Genomic DNA, 23,833 nt, shown 5'->3' with positions numbered 1-23,833 from the left:
CTGAATCCACTGCATCCTCTACACCTGTTCTGTTTCCACTCTGACGTGACTAAATCACTGTTTCCTGTCCACACAGAAGTCCATTCAGCTACTACCTCTACTGCAGCAGCTATGACACAAAGCTCTGCATCCATTCGGCTCTTTTCACTTCCACACTACTTACTGTGCAAAATGGCTTCTTCAATAATAAAACCCAGCACTGAGCATTATTAGGTACCAAAATCACCAATATGATGTCAACACTTGACGCTAAACAGATAAGCAGAGTGGTTGGGATTTATTTCCATGGAGCACTGTTATCCCCAAAATACTTTTTTAACAAGATAACAGCAGAGGTGTTTAAGCCCCATTCCTAATGCTTCGTATCAGGTTTTTATCTCTGAATACTATCTGAGCCTATACATAGGTGCATCTGAATACCAATTTATAAATTAAAATGTACAATGAAAAATGATAAAGAGATAAACCTTTTAGTACTGTTTTACTGACATGTTTGTTTGACTTAAAATGTGTGCAAACAAGTGACCTTAGCCCTTTCACCAGCAAAAAACTGTACACAGAAACACACTGTGGCCCCCTTACAACACTGCAGATCTGACATGTGTACTAACACATGCAGCCTCACACGGTGAAAAACATGTGCCCTGCTGAGATCTGAGCTTGGTGGCCTTTGAAATTCTTGCTTTCAACCCACTGCATGAAGCAAAGGACGCCTGGCTGGTGAATACATGTAGTATTAGCTGCAAGCTGGATGAAACTGGCAGCAATAATTCTCCAATTTAATCGATTTTAGTTCTGATCACAGAGGCAGGAAGTGATTCACTAAGCCTCCAGCAGATTAGCATGTCTGCATTGCTCATCAGAACACCCTTTTTTTTCCTCCACTGTGTTTTGACAGTGTGGCAGAACAGCAAATGAAGCAAATAATTATCAAACACGTCACAGATGCAGTGATAGTGTGGGAGGAAATGTGGTACAGAGACTTTTTTGTACTGAATCATTGTACAGGCAGAGCTGCATCACGTCCTCTGAATTATTCTTTTACGATCAGCTCACTGTTGCAATGTGAATATAAAAATATACCATGAGGAGACTAAAACTTTCCCAAGTTATCCCTGGTGATAACGCCAGTGAAAGAGCCCAAGTGTCAAACATAATGTGAAAACTATTAGCTGTAAATAATAACCTTATTTGATTTTTTTCAGGCTAGTGTTTCAATGAAACAAGTATCTAATTAACCAAGTGGAAATAAAAGAAAAAGATGTGACAGCCAGCCAACCTCATTAAAACTAATTTCTTATCAAATCTTCAGGGACTATGTACAGAGTTTGTCTTGCATCTCTGACCTCATCTTTCCCTGTTAGCATACATCAGGCCCAGCAAATAAAAAATAAGCTGACACCAGCTGCTATCATGCAGATTCAGGTTCTAAAAGAGAGAAACTTCTTTTTTCCAACTGAAAAATGAAAAAGACTTACACAAACTGATGGTGAAGGCCAAAGTGCTGCGACTTTTAGACAATGGAGACACTCCAAACACATGCAACTGCTTCTGTGATGAAAACCACTGGATGTCGTACATTACAGCAAGCTCCACTTTATCACATGTCACAGAATTTAAAGCAAGCTAGTCCTTGTTGGGACATTTTTTTTCACAAGAGACCTTGCATCAACAGAGATGTTGTTCTTTTTTGATTACCACTGTTATCTTTTATATGAATACTATAGGACATCACAGTAGATTTCTACCTTGTACTTCAGCTTACATAAATTTCAACTGTTTGCAGTTGTTAAATGTAAGTGTTACCAAATAAATAAAAAGTATCCTTCGTCTAATACAAGTAGGAACCCTTAAAGGCTGTATGTTTTCTCCATAGTTTGTCCCTTTCTTCTTGCCATCCTTCAGAGCTCTGCCCAGGTGTGCTGTCTGATTGCATAATGAGATACAGCTGGCCTGCAAATAAGGAGTATTACATCTACTGTACCAGTATACCAACTGCTCCATATGCATCCAGTTATATGTTTTCTGTATTTGTGGCTGCTTTTGAACAAGACCAATTTCACTCAGCAAACTGAAAACCAAAGACAATGAAAACCTTCACAAAAGTGACCACAAGAGTATCTGTAGGTTAACATACTTTGGGGAACAAACAAAGGGGAATCCTTCAATCCTCTGGGACCACAACTACACAGCCTAGCAAAGCTGCCATTTTGGTATATTAGCTTGAAGAAAACAGCATAACCGTCAGTATTCCAGTAAAAAATGCTAGATACCTTACCAATATCGTCCTTCCAATCGTCCGAGTTTCTCTCCAGTTTCTCTCCATCTGTGACGTCATGCTGTCCTCTGGCCTTCTCAGGCTGCTTTCAGTAGTCTGCCGGTGTTAACTGATTTTTCACTATCTATAGTTTACGTTAACAAGTAACGTAATTTATTGTTCTTTTTTTAATTACTCACTGTTTTGCGAAAAAAGCTAAAACTGGGAAAATGAAGAATGATTGCATACATATGCTACATTCATGTGCTACCAGAAGCCATCTGACTGTGATGCGTTCAGGTGCGTCTATGCCCGACTTGAAAACGCGTTCACGTGCATTACCAAGTCTAATAAATAAATGAATAAATAAATAAATAAATAAATGTTTAATTTTCTGTAATTAAAGTCAGTTCAATTATGCTAAAACTTCATGCAACACTTTCAATGACCAACAATTTTTGTAAGAAATTCCTGAGGGAATGGTGCCCACGTTTTGTAAAGGGGACTTGAACACTACAAGCTCCGCCCACCCCCGCTGCTGCTACCAGGTGACCACGTTGAACGGGCGCACGAGGCCAACGGTGCATCAAAGTAACGTGCACGGCTCGTAGGGTAAGTTGGCATACCTCCAGAATCACCTTGCAGAACTATAAGCCGACGTTACCAAAACTAACTCAATTTATAGGTAAGTTCACTGCTCCTGGATCCTGCGCAAACCATCAGTTGCACCCTCTCAACAGGGCATGAAGCACGACAAACACTTGGCTTGATTGCACCACTTTAAACAATTTCTCACATACGAGTAGCTTGAGCTATTACTATAAGCTTTACTCTAATTAGAGTAAAGCCTATAGCAATTTTTCAACACTGCTGAAAATTTGCTTCTTGAAATGCAAAACAGGCAGCTGTAGAACTCATTGAGAGCCAGCATGATGATGCTACATCACCAGAATGTGTACGTTAAATATACATGTCATATTTACAGCAATGTTTTAATTGTTTTCTGTACTTGCAGTTCATTGTAAACTGTAGCAGGTCATAATCTAACCCTCCAGGTGATAAAAAAAAAAAAAAAAAACAAACACAATAATGCATTTGCTATTTAGGCAAGGCAAGTATCTTTAAAGACTTTAAAGAGATCATTTTCACTGTTTTCACAGACTGTTTGTCAATAGTTTGCAAAACTTAAACTGCAGCAGCATGGATATGTGCTTCATAGTCAACAAAGATGATATTCATTGGGTGAACATGATATGAGTTTTGACAGCATTAATCAGTCCAAGCTATCACTTGTTGATGTATTTCATCTCCAGAAATGAAAAGCTGATCTATTCATAGACTGTATACTTGATTTTATACTTTCTCACTAACGATGATCTGTTGTGAAAATACATGTCAAATTATAATTAAAGCAATGAATTTTAATGACACTCTAACTTGGCAGAGGTAAAAACTTCTCTTTCAAAATGGCATATCTACTTTAAAAGGACCCATTATTTTAGGTGCATGTCTGGATAGAGAATTTAGTTTTGAAGGTTGTTAACTTTATTAGTCCTTCGGGGCAAGACATAATTTTGACACTTCATGACAAGTGTATAGTCATAGATCCCTAATTGAAACAGAATTTGGATTGTGGCGGAAAAAGCAGCGCTCACAAGCTTTCAGCTTTCATTTATATAACCTGCCTCAAGACACCTCAGTCTGTGCAGTTTTAAAAGCAACAAACTGAGGCAACACCTTGCTTACAACCTACAAATTAAGACATTTATTAATGTAGTATCAGTGTTTCAAAAATCAAAAGCAACCCACGTGAGATTTTTTCAGCTGTGGTCTCTATTTTCTGACTGCCATGAAGAATAAAACTTATGATAAGTGTAGTCTCCAAGCTTCAAGAGTGAATGCTTAAAATCAGCCATCTTTCCTCAGATTAAGTCTTACTTTGTGCAAAGTGACACAGCAGTTAAATGGAGCCTGTATCTGCTGGTTCCCCAGTAAACCAAAATGGCAAACAAAGACCCATCACCTAGCTTCCATGTTTACCTTCAGTTAAACAACACTGCCACAGGTCGTGCACCATTTGTTATCTATAGTCTGTCATGTGTTTTATATATTTACAGCTCTGTTATGAATCATACTGTGTAAATGTTCCAAGAGTAATTGATTTTCAGGCTGTCTGCTTCAGGTTACACATGATTGAAAGTAAGACAAAGCCCTCACCGTATCTCCACACATGTAGATGTATAATCATACTGCACTCCCAGGCTGAAAATCATTATCAGGATTTACTAGAGTATACTCCTTAAAGTTATGTTGTATTTGCAGATGGACTTTTTTTTATAATAATTCTGTTTCCAATTGATTGCCTTGGTGTCAATTGACACCCCCAAGTAATCACCCAGCCAAACAATCCACATCTTTTGTCGACTCTGTCAAGGACAAAAAAAAAAAAGACGAGACAAGTAAATCAAGACTGTGAAACTCCTCTGTGGTTTGGATGTTGGTTGTGTAAGTGGTTCATAGTAAGTAGGATATAGTAAGGCCTAGATGTGTCTCATTACCTCTCTCTGCAAGGAAACCTGGTCAAGTACCAAGACTGAATGAAAAGACAAAGCATGCAGGGTTAGGATGATAACCATATCAAAGAGCTCAAGTGAGGGTTCATCCATTCGAAATAATGTGCTACTGTAGGAAAACGACATGGAAAAAGTATAATTAAATGTAACTGTGTTTATGTAGACAACAGTTAAATTACTTCCCTGGTTAGATAAATAGAAACACTTGTATAAGTCTGAACTCTGGTGTTGGTAGGTTTTGAATTTCTTGACAAAACAATCACGTCATACTTGTACCTTCCTAAATATGTAATGATATGTTTGTTCATGCATGTATCTGATGGAATATTATTTCGGTTTACTCTTAATCTCGTTTCACATGCACAGAGAGGATCTATCGATTCCTGGCTTTGGACTCAAGAAGCAGCATGAAGCTGGGATGCATCTGAATCAAACAGACAGGGACAGCCTTTATCAACCTATGTGTCAAAATAAAAGCATCTTCGACATGAAAGGCAGGATCTCCATGGTTTCCTCTGGAGCTGGGTCTCGTTGCCATGGGAGTGGAAGGTGCTACTGGAGGAGGAAAAACACTGAGAGAGGGTATCATCTTTCCATGAACAGAACCTAATCATGCAGAGTTTATTTTGCCTTTAGTTTAGACACAATTTTTATTTTGAGGCTATTAAATTATCTTATTTAAAGAAACTGTAAAAAAAAACAGTCAATATTTTGTTTCATTTATCAAAGCAGAACAGTTGTGCTTTTTAAATAATCCAAAGTTAGCTAATCAAACAAATCCAGTTATTTTGAATAGGCCTCTCCCTTTGTATGACATGTCCTGAGGCAGACTGTTTGTCAAACAGTTTAATGGTTATTCAAATAATGTTGTGCAGCCCCTTTTCTGATTGTCCTAATGCATTTAACCATCCCAACAGCATGTGCCTGTCCAGGAGTGTGATCAGACCCCAGGGGCAACCGAGAAATTAACACAAACAAGTGACGTGTTGCACAAGGCCTCGTGGTGAGTTATTATTAGCCTTTATTTTACAATGACGTGCAGGAGAGATACCCAATAACCAGTTGTGCTGAGTAATTGCCTCCCAGAGGCAGAACAAACACACCTTGGTTCTGTTCATATAAATCTGATTTGATGTGAGGTAGTTCAACCTACATCACCGTGGTTGTTATGTACAGAACAGGTCACGCTTGGGCTCAGCTCCATACAGTTCCTGAGGTGATTGAGTGGGTGGTGTAACACAGGGCAGGTGCACAGGCTAAGCGATGAGTCTGCTACGTGCAGATGCAGCATGGTTTGTTCTTGACCTTATCGTAAACTCTGAATGTCTATACAGATAAGAGAATGTGAGGCAATTGTGTCAAGTTTATTTTGTACTGTTGTCAAATAGATGTTGTAACTGACAACACAAAGACAGGAAGTTGAGTGGGAGGCACAAGAAATGTGATTAAGTAGGATATAATTAGTCAAATCCAAGATCTGGGGTAAGCAAATTTATTACATTTTTTTATTAGTTTCTCATCAAATCTCAACACAGAAATTCTCTTAACATTTAACAGAAGTTGCACTAAATTGTTAAACATACTTAAACTCTCTGCAGATTGATGTGTTTTCATGTGAATTTTTCCAACATTTCATTAAATCAAACAATGTACACTGCAGTCTGGTGATCGCATCATCAGCCTATTTGTACATGCTTGACTGCGTGTCTGCTTCACTCAGCTCTGGTTACGAGATGTGTCATCACACCATCTAATGACGCAGCTTAAAAACAGCATACAGCCTGCTCATAACCTCAACTAATGTGGCGCAAAATGAACAGCAAAGGCAGTGTTTATTAATCTATAGAGTGGCACCATAAACTGTGATGTCATTGCTTTGGAAAAAAATCAAGACACAAACACTGAGAGCATCACTGCTGACATCATGGAACATTTGGATCAGCTAATGTCATTATGGTTGTTTCATATTATAAATATTGATCAGGCGCAGGATTTATCTGTCTTAAATCAAGTAAACATACAATATCATATAACTGTATGAACGCAGCCAGCTTTATCAACTATTAAATGGATCTGTTGATTTAAACCAGAAGGCTCTGTACTGACAGCATCCTGCTAATGCTATCTGAATGCCAGTTTTAAAAGACGTTTGATTGATTGGGGTGGAAGCTAAGTAAAATATCCCAAAAGACATACACTTGCCTTCCCCATTCCAGTTCTAAAATAGTTTTTATCCTGAGAACCTTAATCATGAGGTGATAAGATTGGTCAAACAATTACATCTAAAGGTGAACATAACGTGTTTGGGAACAATATTAGAGCCTGGTAAAACAGAGAGGGAGATAAGGAAGCTGGTTTGGGTGGGCTTATTTGCGTAGGAAGCGCTAAATCAGACGAGTGAGATAGGGCTGGGAAAGGGGACGGTTTGGCATGAAAACATTTGTTTCCATTACAGGTACTAAGCGAACACTTAGGAGGATTTGAGGCAAATATAGCAGGAGCAACCTTCAAAATATCGAGTATACCTGGTTATTCTTAAAGGCGGTTGTTGTCAATTCCAGCTCATTACTTTGAAACTGTGAATGTGCATTAGCTGGGCGAAGGCATCCTTGTAAACGGTGGTAGCTAGGCAACTGTTTTCAGACACTTAAGATTAAGCCAGTTCACTTCCTCTGTTTTGCGTTTGCATTCATGATTCAGGGCTTTTAGAGAGACAGATGTTTCCTACTGATAATGTGAAATCACTTTGAGTGATCAGTAATCAAGTTATAAACACCACAGATTCAGTACAGAGAGCCTCAACTCGTTTCTGAGTTCTGAAGGATGCAGCCCCTTAATGAAGGCTATATATTCTCTCATTCATAAATGGTAAACTTGAAGATTATTGAAATGTCACACCATATAAAGAATAATCTGTCATTTTACATTTCTTGTTGACACAAGCTTTATAAAGTTAAAAGGTGTTGCCTTTATTAGTTTGACTAATCTCCGGTGCAGCGTCAGATTAACACTGACGTCATGACTTTCAAGGAAGTGGCTGTCATCCTGCAGGTTCAAGAACCTGTGTCATTAGACCTGTGATTTGATACAAACTACTAATAAGCTTTTATTTTATGTTTTATATCTTTCTCCCATATGGACAGATAACATCTCTGTATGGGCAACACCAGCTTGTGTTGAGGCCCTAATGCTGCTGTAACCAAGGGCTGTATAAAAGCTTTGAATGAAGACTGACCTGTGGAAATTCCCCCTGAATCCTATCAGTGGTCAGCCAGCTCTGAAAATTATAGGTAATTCCCATTTATTACAGGGTATTTCACAGCTGAGTCAACATTCAATACAAAACAGTATCAGCCTCTTCACCACATCTGAAAACACACCCTGTGTTTACAGAGAGCTATTGTTGAAATGGGTTGGTTGTCTTTGTGGGTTTTTTAAGGCTTCTCTTACAAAAAGAAGATGCACCTGTAGCACAAAGGCTATGGTGCATATTTAAGCAATGCTAAAATCATCTCTACTATTTCCAATTGATAAGGGATTGTAGGTCTTCATGGATACACTAAATCTGTAGCGCAGATGCAAAGTGGATCATGAGCCATATTTGTCCATGGACTTTTCTCAGTTGCACAATCCGAACTGTAAAGTCTAATAAAATATTAGCTTTATAAAACATGCCCCATTATAGCCACTGAGCGCTAAAGCAGTCTCACGGCAGAGTATTATTATAGCTTTGGCTGCAATAGCTATTTATATGCATCTCTTAATGCCTCTCATCTTCCACATTACCGTATGTTGTTTTGTCATATACTGTATAACCAGCAGTTGTCAGTCCCCTGTTAGAGCTTTTCTGAGCCCTGTGAAACCTATTAATCTTTAACTAGGAGCTATAGTGACAGGCAGTGCTTTTAAGCCTGATCTTTATTGCTGAAAGCAGCTGGATAGATTTGACTGTAGTCCACATTTAGAGCTGCCGTTCTGTTCAGCTGGGTAAACATGTATGTATATTGCATGGAGAGATGCAGTGCTCTTGCCTTGAGAATAAAAGGGTATGTTTTGCTCTACAGTTGTTTGAAAAGTGTGGTAGAGATTGTTCTCATACTGCTTGTAAGATAGAGTTTAGTTCATCCTGAGATCACACAGTTCTTATTTTTTTCAACCTTTCAGTTAATTGAATGTAAAATTATAGATACAATAGACAGTTTTATCCAGAGCTAAGCTAATGTGACCAAGTATTTTTTGTAAAATAAGTAAACAAGAAAATTGTAAGTGCATAAAAAGAATGAGAAACAAGAAGGTATGTACTGTATGATACAGACTTTGAGTGTAGAATATTTACAAAGGTGTATCACGAAGCACTGTCCAGCGTTAAGAAATGGACAGAAGCACATTTCAGTCAGCTTGTAAGGATGTTGTATTCTGTTAGAGCTTGAGTTGTAGTTTGGTTTTCTTGAAAAACAACAAATGTTCTCTGTATCAAAGAGCAAAAAAAGCAGATAGTGCTCTTTTTATACTGACTAAAATTATGCATACTCAACAGTGAAAATTCCCCTCTAAGGTTACCTGTTTCTGGTGATATTTTTAATCACTGGAAAGGTCAGGAGGAAAACAACAGGCTTAGGAGAAACATGAGACGGCTGTCGTCTCGAGGCTGCTGATGCTGCAGCTACATTAGCACACCAAGGAATAAAAGTCTATAAATAATAATATTTATGTTTTTTTCTATTTGTTTTTAAGGAGTAATAAGGTGGAGATTAACTTTTGATGATGGTTAGGGTTTGTTTTTTTTTGTTTTCTGAATTCATCCATCTCCTGAGCCCTGAATGCTGAAAGTGCATACTAAAAAAGTGCTCAAACTGTTCACAGAAGTCCGTGCCCAAGCAATGTATGATACTGAAATAAAACTTTGAAATGTATTAAAGACAGACAACTTTAGGGATTTACATAATTTAATCATTATAAAATCTAAATTTACAATACAAAATGAAAATAAATAATTCAATACATAAATAATCTGTTAAAGCGTTTATAATGTCACAATGCTAGAAAGAGGCAAATCACAGTCACCCAGGAGATAGTCCCTCTTCAGCGTGGACATTTTGTTCACCACTTTAAAGCGAAGGGAGCGTTGCACAAGGTCTTCCTCAGAGATTGCGTCAAAGAAGAAATCCTCATTGAAGATTGGATTGCGGCTTTTTCTGATGACAGTACTGCGTTGTTTCTGGATTTTACCAGGAACCAGAGAGAGGCTCACGCTGCAGTTGATGATCTTTGGATCCACAGAAAGAGGATAGAGGCCCTCAGCGCTGATCAGTCGAACCCTAAGTCTGTGGTTCTCCAGGCAGTACTCTGCTGACAGTCTGAGGCTCCCATCTTTCCCTATGGGCACCATTCTCTCCTTCATTACCCGCTCTCGATGCAGAGTCAAGTCTATCGGGAAGATGGTGGGCGGCGCCAGGCTGTAGCTGTTAGGCAGGCCTTCGACTAAGCCCTCAGACGCCCTCCTCATGACATTGGGGCTATTATCTGTGGAGCTGCCTTCATCTGTGGACAGGGAATTGTTCCTGGACACCATTGCCTTCCTCATGTTCCTTGACAACAGCAGTTCATGGCTCAATGCTTTAAAGAGGGAAGACTTAGCGGGGCACCGGGTCAGCAGCGGAGAGCTGAAAGGTGAGGATTCAGCAGAGGAAGTGGTGTCGCTGTCCAGAGTGGCCTGCCAGTTCAGAGTGTATCCTCTTGGGGAAAGCCTAGAGGTGAGGGAGTTGAGGCTGAAGGATGAAGGAGAAGAGGAGGGTGAGGTGGAAGGGGAGACTTTAGTGCACATGCTGGATCGACTCCTGGGCAGCAGAAGGGGAGAGGAGCCGGGATCAGAGTGGAAGAGCGACTCCTTCCTCCTGGTGTGGGGGCTCTCCAGTAAGGTGCAGAAGCCGTAGCAGGTCTGAGCTTTGGCTAGGTGTGGAAGAGATAAGGCAGCTTGGCTCTGAGGGTCTGCGTTGGTCGTCCCCTCATCACTGCAGCCATCATAAGGGATTTCATCCACGCTCTCCACTTGAATAATGTGTGGGTTGATCGGCTCATAATGCGTCACCTCTATTTCAGGACTCACTCTCTCACAGGGAAACCCCTTGATAGCACGAGCAGCTCGACTCTGCTCTGTGTTCTTCTCCTGAAGGGACGGGATAGTTGGGGGGATGCAGAACTCTGGGATGTTGTCAGGTGTGATGACATTGGGACAGAGAGAAATCCTTTTAGTTTTGTCAGCTTTATCCCCAAACATGATGTGACCGATCTTGAAACTGAGTTCGGCTGATGAAAAAGGCAGGTTAGGTCTCTCCACAGACACACGGATCTTCTCCATCACCCACATGGGTTCTATGGGAGGAGAAAGGAAACTGTAAAATCAAATGGATATCATTTTAAACGTCTTTGTTGTGTTCAGAAATCAATCAGTTTTTAAAGTTAAAAAAGTGCATTAAATCTACAACCATCAACTTTAAATTTTCTTACCTTTTATTCTGAAGATCTGGATAATCCACAAAGTTTGTCCCGTTCACAAAAGAAAAAAGTTCAGGCTATTGGGAGGATACTGCGTAGCTCTCTTGGCAGCAGATGGTGGTTCCCTGTTGTCAAGACCAGCACATCTGTGGCTGTTTGAGAGACGTAGACAGTTTAAATCAAGCAGAAAACCAGTGAGTCTAACACCCGCCCCCTGTGCTGCTCAAACAGGATCCTCCCTCTCTTCTAGGCCACTAGTTCCCATGGAAATATCCAAACCACAGCAGAGGTCCAAGCCCTAGCAGAAACCATTGCACTGTTTGAAATGATAAATTTATACTTTGTATTAACACTGATTTTAGACAAACAAGTTGTGATTGGCTCTTTTTTTTTTACACATATTTTCATCATATAGTGTTTATGGGCTGATTTTGTCCACTTCAAGAAGATACTATAAAAAATACACATTTCTGAACCATTTAAAGCACACAAACTACAATTATATAGGAATACTTCAAGTTTTCATCAGGCCTCTGCCTGAACTGAAATATGTGTAAACATGATACTGTGATCCCTTTGGTATGATAAAGGGAAGTCTTAATTTTGGAGCCTTCTTGGAAAGTGTATTATGTATACCCTTCTGCTGACTTCATTACTTGACATTTTATACCCCATTTTAAAAGATTAAGATAAAATAGTGTGGTATGGATGCATAGTAGTCTAGTAGTCACAGTAGCGTGAAGTAGAGTGTGAATATTGTTTTTTTTCTATGAAGCTTTAGTTGTGTATTTATGTTTAGTTACTGATACTTTACCATAAATTAGAGTAGTAGATAAAAGATGATGATTTCTTAATAGCTTGGCTTTTGGAAAGTTAGGATCAGTATTTTTAGGGATAATAACAAAACTGACCCTTAAATATGTGCACAAAACAGTGCTTTAAGGGACTCAAGGGGCTCAACCTCTATTTGAACTCTGTCGTGTAAGTACCACCCTCTTGTGGTGGAACATGTTGCAGCTTTTTTACAAGTTCTCACTAAAATACATGACATTAGGTTAACACTGTGATGGGTCTGTACTAACTTGTTAAAGTAACTGTGTATTGTTGTTAAAAAGGTTTTACTGAATGAAACTTATAACCAGTAACAGCTCTGCTATTTTTAAGTGTTGGCACCAAGATTTTAACTTTTCAAGGAAAGTCCCTTTAGTTATTTTCCCTTAGCTCTTCACCGTAGAGTGGTAAAGCCATGAACAGCTCCTGTCAAACGGCTCCACCTTACCCTGGCCAAGGTTCAAGTGGAGTAACTTAGTTGCCATGTGTCACCAGGCATTTAAGGACATAATGATATCATTGCTAACATTGTTCTGGGAAAGTGTCCTAAATGGGGGGAACTTCTCAGAAATGTTTTCTGAAATGTTCAGTTATCTCTGCGTACCTTTCAAACACTTAGTACCCAACACACACTAGAAGTGAGTTATGATCTTAGGGTGAGCAATTGAATGAATGGATGGGACGGATAGCGTGAACAAAGAGCTGTGTTTCTCTGAAAGTGTGGCTGATCAGACCTCACACCTTCAGATATACATCTTAGCAGTGGTTCTGTGCGTGAGACCGCCTTATTTTTTACTCACCAGAGAAAACATGAGAACAGATTTGCCACATAGGACACAACATGTGTTCCTATTGACTGGAGAAAACTGTCTTTGTTGTCTTGTAGTCTTTAACAACAGACTTAAGAAAATAGCTGGCGTTTGGAAGAGGGGACATACAAGTCAAACAAAAACATTATTGGAGACCAGAAAGACATGGTCAATTTTCTTACAATACTGTTAGACAATATATAAAAAGTACATTACATTTGGAAGTGTTAATATTGTATAATTATATATGGAAATACATATTAACAGACATCATTACACATAGATGCGTATACAATTTATCTTTAACCTGTGTTTTCAGTTGTGTGGGCCAAGCTTTGTATGTTTCTCCATAAGGGGGCAGTACATACTCAATTTAAAAACCATGAGAGTACATCAGCAAGAGATGATAATCCAAGATGTTTGTCTGACGTAAAACACAATATGATATTTTTTTAAACAAATACCTGCAGCAAAATTAGCCATAATGATCTGATCAACGTGGTTTTGTGCATTTTCATAGCGTCCTCCACTACAACCGTGCAACCTTTCACAAATCCTTGATGGATAGCTTCATGTTCTTCAAGATACCATTACTTTGACAACGTACTGCATGATATAGTGTAATAGTTTAAGCGGCCGACAGGATGCCAGTTGTAACACAGTTTTCCATGCGTTATTGATTTTATGTCAAAGTGGAATAAACCACGGGAATACAGAGGGTCTTCCACTGATGGTTGCTCTGCTGACACGCTTTCGGCAGGTGTACTTTGCTGCACAAATTCAAAGGCTTTTCAAAATAAGACACCAGTCAGTCATTCAGATATTTCATGAGAGCATTTTAATACAAGTATAAACGGCATGGTCTATATAATATCTCGCGGGTTTGCTACCTTTTGCAGATATTCTACTCTTTAATCTGGTTACATATATGTCAACCCAAAATCCATGGGAGAGTGTGACGCCGCTTCCTTTTTCGGCGCATAGATATGCAGTCGTTTTTTTTCCTCCCATCTCTCTCCACTGTACGATAAACGAGGAGGGGCTTGATGCCGTGGAGGAGGCAGGCAGGCTGAGCCGAGCTGACCCGCTTGTGGTGTGTGTCTCCTAGCCTACATCCAAGCCAGGTCGTATGCATTAACGAGTGACACTCATCAGGTAGGATTTCACTTTCATTTTTTAAACGCTGTTTGCTTTTCAAACCCTGGCGCTCATTTTAATGGTGCTGTTCCTCCCCAAACGGGCTCACTTCAGGGAGGCGGACTGCTCGATGTTGGCTCAGCAAAAGCGCTGAAAACGTTTCATATTAACAGCTTGCAGACGACCTTTTCACATGATGTTAGATATTTCACATCTCCGCCTTCTTCCTTGCTTTTCTGTGGGTTTAAACATCAGTCGGGTTGGCTTCATCCGGGGCGTATTTAGGAGCCTGTCAAATCCATGTCTTCGCCCCAAATGTCACCTCAGTGCTTTTGACATTGAGGGATAAGAGAATATCTCATTGACCTACTTGTTCGGTGATGCTGCTGCTTGAGAAATGTTTAGGTTTGCCGAGTTTCGCGCTAAAAATGTGTTAAATTGACACCTAACAGTGTCCAGCTCCCAGCATCTGAGAAAATGTTCTGTACAGTAACTTGGACTTGACCTGAATGTTATCCTGATGTGCTCAACATCAAAGCTTTGTGGGCGACACGAGACAGTAGTGCGCGTGCAGGGATGTAACCGCTGATGATGTACAGTGGGCAGAGAAAAATGTGGGCAGAAATGCAAGCGATAAGGTTTATACTCAGTTTGGGTTTAGGCTTTGAAGTCTTGAAATGATTTTATGTTTGTTTCTTTTTTTCGACTTGACACCTGCCTGTTTGCAGAGGTCAGAGTACATGCCCACCTCGACCTTCCTACTTCTCACCAGCAAGGAAAATGCCCAGCAGAGGACATGTCTCCTTTGCTTCATGTGCACACATGAGGCAATATTTCATGAGCTGTAATCTGGGGTTGTTTCAAGCAGGTATAAGGCATTAAATGTTACTCCCAGCACAGGATCTGTGGAGTGAGGGTACATAAAGAAAGCCTTACATACAACGCCATGGTTTATTTTATACACAAAAATAGAGTTTGTGGAATGTATGTAACACACTCTTGTGACATATTAATTCAGTTAAAGCTCTGAACTGTAAAGGAAAAAAAAAAAAACTGCCCCACCCTCCTACAGTAGAGCAGTTGAGTGTTTCTGTGAGTGGCATCTTGGCTATTAAGGGTCAATTGAAGGATACTTGTTGTGTGTGAAAGGGGTTTCAGACTGATGACATGTTCTCCTTGAGTGATGTAACTACAAAAAGTCAAGCTGCATCAGCACTGTGCAGACAGCTGTGATTCTGGATGGCTTTATACAGTAAGACACATGTGAGAGAGGGCGCTTTGGGCTTGAGTCCAACTGGGAGTACTCACACTAAAAATGTACTCCCTCGTGGTACTGTAAGGCACCAGTTAGTGAAGGATAAAAGCATCCTTCAATTACTTTGTAGGAAACAGTATGTGTGCACAGAAGCGGCAGTAATGTTGCATCTGGTTTAGTGTTATTTCTATTGAGGATCTTTAAGTCTAACCATGATGCATATAAAGTACAACCTTAACGCTTGATGGCTGCACAGTGGCTTGTTTTATTTATTCAGTTTTTAGAGGGAGGGTAATGCTATACAGTGTAAATGAACTGTCTCAAAAATAAATGGCTTGGATGCTAGCATTTGGAGGTGTCAAGCATCACCAATTCTGTATTTGAGCTTAGGTCTGCTTTCTGTGTGGTGGTAGAGAAGCGTTGACAAACTGCCACATTAAACCTCAGTGCTCACATGTTCTCATTTATGCTTTATCTGTAATCTGGGTAGTGATTAAGATTAAACATGTAGAATTTTAGAATTTTATCTATCTGTGAAGTATGTCAACATCTATTAAAAAGGTAGGATATGAGATCAAATGTGCATGCCTTATAGTGTGTTAAGATCTATTGAATGGCAGAAAAGCTGCCAATAGAGCCTAATCTCCAGATTACATATTGCTGAAATGGCTTCATGAATAGTGAATATCATTTCCTTGTTGTAGAACTGAGCAGGATTGTCTGTCGGATTAATGTGTTTATGTGTAGACTGGCCATGACAGATTTTCTTATGTGTACAAGTATGTTCTCTCTCTCTTTGTGTAGGTAGTATTTGCAGTGATAAGAGCAAATATGAATTCTGGTATCTTATTTGCCGGAGCTGACAATCTCAGTCGTTGGTTCATGATATGATTTTTTGGCTTTGCTCTTTTGAATAAAGAATTGGAAGCTTCTTTCAAGTGAAGCATCCACAACCAACACTGTACATTACCATACTTCAGAGCACACAGATATTATTAGAACACAGCAACACAATGTCATAAGCTCATAGCTTGCATCTGCCAGCAGCAACTGATAAAGGCTAACTTCTCTGTCAAACAAAATGCTTCACACCATTCACAAGAGCCAAGGTTATTAAAAGTGATGTTCCCTTGTTTGAAAGAAAATGCGAAAATAATCCAATTTTTGATCCGCTGTGTAGCAGAAATCCATACAGATAGTCTAAACATTTCCTCCCATCCAAGCTTTTAAGCCGTTGAATCCTGCAACTTTTGCTTTGCTGTGGTAATTAAAACCAAGCACTATTTAAATGGTGCCTTTTCTCTATTCATTGCCAGCTATTGAAGAGGCCATTACCGCAGCGATTTTGTATTATGGGAAGCTATTAAGGCTATCTCTGCTGCAGTACTTCTAGTACACACCTTTAACAGAGCACCTGATCTAGAATCCCACACTCCAAACATGGTTGTAAGGTGGACTGCTTCTTCTTTTCGATTACTTCAAACCAGGACTTAGTCCAACTTAACAACTCTGACAGAAGCTTGTGGTCCTCAGTCAGTTCCATTGATAAGAGTAACAACGCCATGTCTTTCAAATTGAGTGTTTCTGTTCACTGAGTGTAGAGGATAAGCAGTTTTGGAGACAAAGCCTCATAACTTCCATGCACTTCATGAGAAAGTGATTTTCCTCTCAGCTGTTGTAGCTGCTCCGTCATCAAGATTACATTCCTGGTCGGAATTCCCCAGGAAATGTTCAGCTGTAGGTTGGGAAGTAAGGGGTTTAAGAGTCATCGGAGAGTGTGATTGTTGAACCATATTTAATGCATGAGTGCGTAGGTGGTGGAAACTAAAACACACCCCATGCTGTGGGCTGTGACCCAGTCTTTGTGTCCCATGTTTACAAGAGAATTAGCTCTCTCTTATGCATTTTCTTCTACACCGATGTCTTTGTGATCACAGCCTTTTTTAGGCGCCTGGCTCGCCTCCAAATCTGTTTCTATTGAAAGAGGTGGATGTATAAACCAACTGCCATTCACTTTCCTCCACTGGAGCGTCAATCTGAATACATAATCTCCTGTATTTATCCCAACAGATGATGAATGTGGCAGGAAGTCGATTTATGAGAGGTACAATACCTATGGGCTGTCTTTATTATAAGCTAACACTGGACTACATTCCCAGTGTGCTCTCAGATTTTAAGTTAGGTTGATCTTGCTTGTAATTAAAGATTGTTGTCGCATGAGATAAAACTGGCTGCATGCTTGATTATTAATGGTATTTCCTCTCACTGTGCTGCATCAAGTTCTCCAAGGGTCACTCTGCTGATGTTCCAGAAATGTTTCTAACAATATTTCGTTTTTGTAAGTGAAGGTAGAAAGCATTTAACTCTTGTTTTATCTTGTGATCAGAAAGCTGAGAATACATCATTAACAGTGAGTAAGACACTGCATCATTGATCATGATGACAAGCGTTAGCTGAGACTCTATCTTTAGAAATCTAGCCTGAAGTGGGTGACAGTGTGATTGAGTATTTACTGTACATGTGATCTAAACCGTTGCGGCTGTGCTTGTGATGCTTACGCAGACTCAGGAAGTAGGTCAGTAGATGCCGGCGTGGAGTGCTTTAGGTCAGAGTCAGAGGCACAGCCTGAGGTGCGTCCCATCAGCAGATCAAATGAGATACCAGTTTGAAGAAACAGGCGACAGGTCTGGCTTCACCACAGGTCTCGTCCCAAAACTGGGTTTGTGGTATAAAAGGGAAAGATGTTTGAGCTGAGGTTTCCCTAAGCACCAGCTGTCAGCTTAAGTGAATATCTGTCTGCTTACCTTTGGCTGCCTGGCTGCTTTTAAAGATGAGTGTTTGTGATGATTTGTCTGATTTATGCACATTTGGTCATTCGTGTTTCATTCATTACCATTCTTTTCCTCAGTTTTATGTCTTTTGCTGTGCGCCTAATTGCTGGAGTTTGATTTAGCTGTGGGCATCATGTGCTAAAGTAGTTTTCTCTTGTAATATAAACAGTTACTATGATGCAGAAAAGGCTGGTGTAGTTTTAAGTGAAATGTGTCTGTTCTGCTGTGACACTGGAATAATCAGGCCCATGACCCACTCTGCCTGGAGCCAACTGATTATCACTGCTACAGATCATGTGATGCATGTGCTAAAGACCATGTGATGTATAGCTTTGAAAAAAGGAGAGTGGCCAAATTCATGCTCTCTGGCCTCTGACATGTCTTTCTCATGCGAAAACAGACTTCACAAGGAGCTTGGAGACATTATTTTGTTCAAGTCAATATTTTCTTGTGTTCTTGCTTGTTGCTGTGGGGTCTAATGGTCACTGAATCCATTGAACACAGTTTCTCACATGAAAGTCTTTGTTCACTTACAAAAGCTGCATGTGAATAGCCATGTAGTTATGAAATGCTCAGCTTCTTCTACACAGTTGAAGAATGACTCTTTATTAAAGCATTCAAGTTTCAATCTTGGACTGAATTGAATTGTGCGTTCATGTGACGTCTCAGTCTCTGTGTCTTATGCCAACTCCACTTATGAGATTTTTTTTACGCATGCTTCTTCTGTTGTGAGAAATTTCATGGCTTGTTTCACAAACTATTTTCGGATGTCTTCCACTCCTTCATCAGCTTGCTTGGTGTGTTTCCCGGAGTCTCCCAGGAACACAACAGGATCCAGAGGTCAATGACAATGAGGGCAGAGATCCTCATGATCCGGCCCCTCGTCATCGATCCTCATCTATGATTCTTTACTGCAAGATACGACTGAGCAGTAGGGGTCTTCCACCACAATACACAGTGAAGGCATAACACCCATATGACACCATTGTTACTGACATAAATGGCACAGCAGAGCTTGAATTAACCATTTTGTAAATTGGTTGTAACAGAAGATGTCCAGAGGTTTTGAGGTTTAAACACTTTCCAGACAGATGGAGCAAAGGCTAGCCGCAAAGAGACAGATGAAATGAAATAACAGATAGACTTCGGGACAAAACAGTATTGCAATCGAATGGCACTGTTGATCTTGTTTAGGTTGAATTGACAAAGCTGTAGTATCACATCAAGGTTAATTGCAGGCTATCAGGTGTTTTTGTAAGGGATAGGGACTCTTCTGTCTCGACAGCAGCACTAAAATTATTGCTATCCACTGCTCTGATCCTCCACAGGCTGCAAGGGTTGCTGACCAAGTGAGATCTCTCTAACACGCACACACACACACGCACACACACACACGCACACACGTACACACTGCTTAGGGCTCTGTAGTGTCAGCACCTTGCATCTCAAAAGAAGAACTGTGGACTGCTCTCACACACTGTTGTCCGAAGGATTTGGTTTTTAGTGTGGCGGAAGTGCATTTAGCAGCTGGAGGCTGAACTGTTGGAGTGATTGTGTTTCTTTAGCCTTGTATATCTAGCTCATCAGCAGTGCACTGACCTTGTGTAAGGGCAGAGGGACTCTCTGGTTTCTCTCTCAGCTGAAGGCAATATATCAGATTATATTTCTCTGTTTTTTGTAATGGAAAGATAAAGTTTACCAAGGTGATCTTTTCATTATACTGACCATTTCGAACAAATCAGCTCACTCTCCTTAAAACGGCATGTATTTTAAGATAAACAGTGCTCCGAATGTCATAATGCATATTGACAAGCTGATAAGCATGCGCAACATATTATCTTATAAACATCAAATTTACTGTTTTGGGAAACCTTAGCGGTCATAAAAAAGAAGAGGATGTTCTAAAATAATCAGATGAAGAGCAACACAGAGCTCAAACATTCATGCTAACATAAGTCTGTATTATGTCTGATATTATGCATTTGTAAATAAAAAAACAGGTAACTGTTTGACATCTTGAGGTCCGTGCTGCATTTTTGTAAGCTAACTTGTAAATAAATGAAAAAGTAATCAGAGTTCAGCATTGGATTTTAAATTACTGCAGGGAATAAATTGCTTCAACAAAAAATTGATGTTTTGCAGTTTCGTTCAGCGAGAAATATTCACAAAAAAACAAAATCTTAATCATTTTCAAAGTATTAATGTATTAACCAACGCAAAAACCAATGATAAAATGCAAATGGACTACACCATGGTTGTTTGACTTTAACCTCACCACAACTAAGCCTCCTATCACTTAGAATACAGACTGATGAACCTCTAAGGCCTTTGCAGCTTGGTGACGCAAGTAAATGGCACGAAATTGCAAATAATTTGGAGGCTTTGTAGTTTTTATGTCTTTAGTCGTAAAGAACCGGGTGTTGGGATATGAACACAGTCAGTGTTGAATGTTGTGGTATGTGACTTGTCTACAACGAGTGTTTTGATTGGTCAGATGTGTACTCGTCGCAAGCAAAACTTTGGAAAAATCTACCTCGGTCCGAAAATATAAAAGCTGCATTTACGCTCAGTGAAAGAATGTTGCTGGTGTGAAAGCTTGCATTAAAAAACAGTAGGTTCAAAAAAATAAACGAAATATTTGCGCGAAAAATACACATCTGGTGTGCAAAGGGCTTAAAGAATGGATAAACAATACACATAACCTTTGTAGACAAATTAGATGGATGCTGATTGAAACTATGGCAGTATGGTGCTGATGGCTGGTTTGTTAGCCATTGTTTTAAGCTGACTGGTTTTTAGCGCCAGTAGTTAGTGTATTGGATAAGATGGTGAGATGTTGGGGCTGTTGAAGGGTGAAGGGTTTCCTAATGCTCATTTTTCAGAGATATGTTGCTTGTTCTCAAGGCCATTACATCATCTGTTGAAAGGTATAATTAATACTTAAAAAAAAAAAATTACCATCACTTAGTTCACCAAGGAATCTATTCATCCAACTAAAGAATCTATGATTAACATGTGGAACACTGCAAACTTAACAATAGCCCTGTATCCCTGGTGTGCTTATTTGAGCAGCACATTATATTTGGGCTCAAATGAAGAAAAACATCACACTCTTTTAAACTTGCACTGAATAAAGACACTGTCTTTAGAGACCTGAACCAACTGACATACTGGATTGTAAATTGGTTGTATTGTGCTGTAAAGTTGGATTTGTAATCCTGGGTGAAATGTAGGGATGTCTTGATCCAGATCACAAGTATTAGATGGGGGCAGATTTTCACATTTCTGTAGGGATGAAAATTTTGTCCGATACCGATATCTGATATCAATATTGCTGTTACAACCGATAACCGATATTTGCGGATATCAATACTGTAAAAAAAAAAGAAAAAGAACAATCTCGACCCAGATGATGTGTCCAGGTAGTTCAAACAGAAAGAGTGACACGGTTGTGGGAAGCCTGGAATGTGCCCAAGATGAATGTGATTAAAAAAGTATGTTTTGTCTGTTTTTTTTGATCAAAAACAGGAAGCGATATATGATATATATATATATCATGCATCCCTAATTTTGTGATTCTTCGTGATCTACATCGTAGCTGATCTTCTCAACCTATCATTCATTTTAGCTGCCATAAAACAAAAATAAACATTAAACATCGTAATAGCTAGAGAAAAAAACATGAGATAGTTGCACTAGTACCTGGTACTAACATCAAGCTCTTGCACTGTCTCGCCTCTGATTTAAGTGTGCTGTATTATATGGACACAAGTTCAGGGGGCCTCATACAGAAGAGCATGAAAAATAAACTAGATAAGTTTAACAACAAAACTAGCTAGACCAAGTTAAATATACTCAATAAGCTAAAGACATTTTTCAGCTTTCATTTTTACTACTCATCAATGTTAAAACACAAAATGTGTACAGCTCCCTCCTCCTAAAGTTTACTTTGCAGACCCAAGTACGGTTTAGGACTGGGTATCCGCAAATATTAAATATAAAAAAGTAGCAAAAAAAATGCTGATTATAGCATCCCAAGTGGAATAGATATTTGCTTGCTTTTTGGCTAGCCTCAAGTAGCAGCTCGGTGAACTGTGTCACTGTGGTTGCTACTTCAATAAAATGTATCTGTATCATTAAGTGTCAAACCGAAGTGTCAGTTAACTGGAAGCACGGGGCAATATTTAACTTTTTAGTATCAAATATGCAATCAACATTATTACGACAGCATTCATGCAATGCTTAGCTGCTCTGAACAATTACTAGACTATTCCTGTGTGCACCAGCACTGGGGCTTGGACGATATGCTATTCTCACAATTCGTTTCTATTACAATTTTTGGGGTGTCGATTCGATTTTGAATTGCGATTCTTCAATATTTATGATTTTTGTGATTTTAGTTTGCTTTTCTAACACCAGACCATGTGAAAAAGTTGATTGATGACGATTATGTCTGCAGACTTTATCAGGAGCCATATTTATTATATTATTTATGAGTTAGAGACAAACATTCACTCTGCTGGAGAAAAGTGGTAACTATTTTTTTTTCCAATCCAGTTTATAAACAAAGACTGGTATGAAAAAATTAAATTTGAAAAAAAAATTGACAAAGAATCCCAATTTTGATATTGCCAAACAAAACCTCCTGATATAGCATATAAAAAGTTTTTTCCCACCCCTTAACAGCACAGGGTACAGACTATTTTGCCAGGTTTTTATGGAGAACTAAAGCTCTTCAGCTAATTATCTAACATGTGTTAATTTTATAACTGCAGCAGTCACCTGGGCTCTTAAATGCATTGACTCAACCTAAGTTGTTGTGCTGATCCTTTGGGTCAAGTGCGACATAAATCCTAAATGCTCGCCTGGGGGATAAGGTCACCTGGCCTGATGGCACAAAATCATTAGAGAGGAGACATTTTAAATCAAGTCAAGCATTAATTATACAAAATCCTGATGTTTCATGCTGTAACCTTGTTTGTTGGTAGGCTGTTTTTCCTCAGAGCAGAATGAGAGCTGAATATAAATGTCGACTTTCTCCAGAACACGCATTGTCTGGAAAATCAGATTCAGGAGCTGACTCGAGTTTGTGTTCAATTTTGTTTAACTGCGTCAGCAAGCCACTAAAGAGAGGAAGAATTCAACATTCTCTCAAGGCAGATTCCTGTGTAATCTCCCCTCTGAGCATGTTTTCTTACCTTCATTTCATCCATACATCTTGGCCACTTAGTGATATCTCATGACATGCTTGATCATTTTTAACCTGTCTAGAAGATGGATTGAACCTTTGTTTCTCTGGCAGGCCTCATAGAATTTACATTTGAGCTTTGTATTGTTCAACTGATAAAAGTCAGCACAGTTTTTATTGGGCACAAAAGATAGCATTCATTTATCATCCATGAAATAAAACATACAAGTCATGACATGTTCTCATCTTTCTACAAGAGAGGGATAAAAGAGACAACAGGCTTTATGAGCTGTTGACGTAATCATCAGAATATCGTATCTGGTACATTACCTGTTTGATTGTGTCCACTAAACTATGATCTCGAATGTCTTCCCTGAGGCTGTGACTCTGTGACTCTGGTTCTACCAGTTTGTCAAATCATGCAGTGCCGTGCAGTGAGCTCAGTCATTCAGTAGAA

General features: G+C 39.4%; 2 protein-coding genes across 5 annotated transcripts in view; one reads left to right on the top strand and one right to left on the bottom strand.

Annotated features, from left to right (window-relative positions):
• Positions 1–9,853: 9,853 nt before the first annotated feature.
• Positions 9,854–11,478, bottom strand: c2cd4a (C2 calcium dependent domain containing 4A). Of its 2 annotated transcripts, none has more exons than XM_074678128.1 (2): positions 11,338–11,478; positions 9,854–11,222 (listed from the first exon to the last, which is right to left on the bottom strand). In XM_074678128.1, exon 2 carries the CDS (start codon positions 11,195–11,197, stop codon positions 9,854–9,856), a length of 1,344 nt encoding a protein of 447 aa, XP_074534229.1. In that variant the 5' UTR covers positions 11,198–11,222; positions 11,338–11,478. The 2 variants fall into 2 exon arrangements, with proteins under 2 accessions (XP_074534229.1, XP_074534228.1); XM_074678127.1 differs by having other exon boundaries at positions 9,854–11,202.
• Positions 11,479–13,987: 2,509 nt separating this feature from the next.
• tln2b (talin 2b) overlaps positions 13,988–23,833 on the top strand; it is an 87,684-nt gene continuing 77,838 nt past the window's right edge. For all 3 annotated transcript variants that reach the window (XM_074677031.1, XM_074677030.1, XM_074677029.1), the window contains exon 1: positions 13,988–14,120. The gene's annotated coding sequence lies outside the window, so the exon portion shown is untranslated. The remainder of the gene's footprint in view (positions 14,121–23,833) is intronic.

Source organism: Halichoeres trimaculatus, unplaced genomic scaffold (assembly GCF_033239565.1).
Source record: "Halichoeres trimaculatus isolate MK-OKI-2021-1 unplaced genomic scaffold, fHalTri1.1 fHalTri1_scaffold_10, whole genome shotgun sequence".
Lineage (NCBI taxonomy): Eukaryota > Metazoa > Chordata > Actinopteri > Labriformes > Labridae > Halichoeres > Halichoeres trimaculatus.
Note: the sequence above shows the minus strand (reverse complement) of the source record. Positions and strands in the feature narration are given on the sequence as shown.

Excerpts from the sequence above, each read along its gene's own strand:
- c2cd4a (XM_074678128.1), bottom strand. The coding sequence starts at position 11,197 with ATGTGGGTGATGGAGAAGATCCGTGTGTCTGTGGAGAGACCTAACCTG.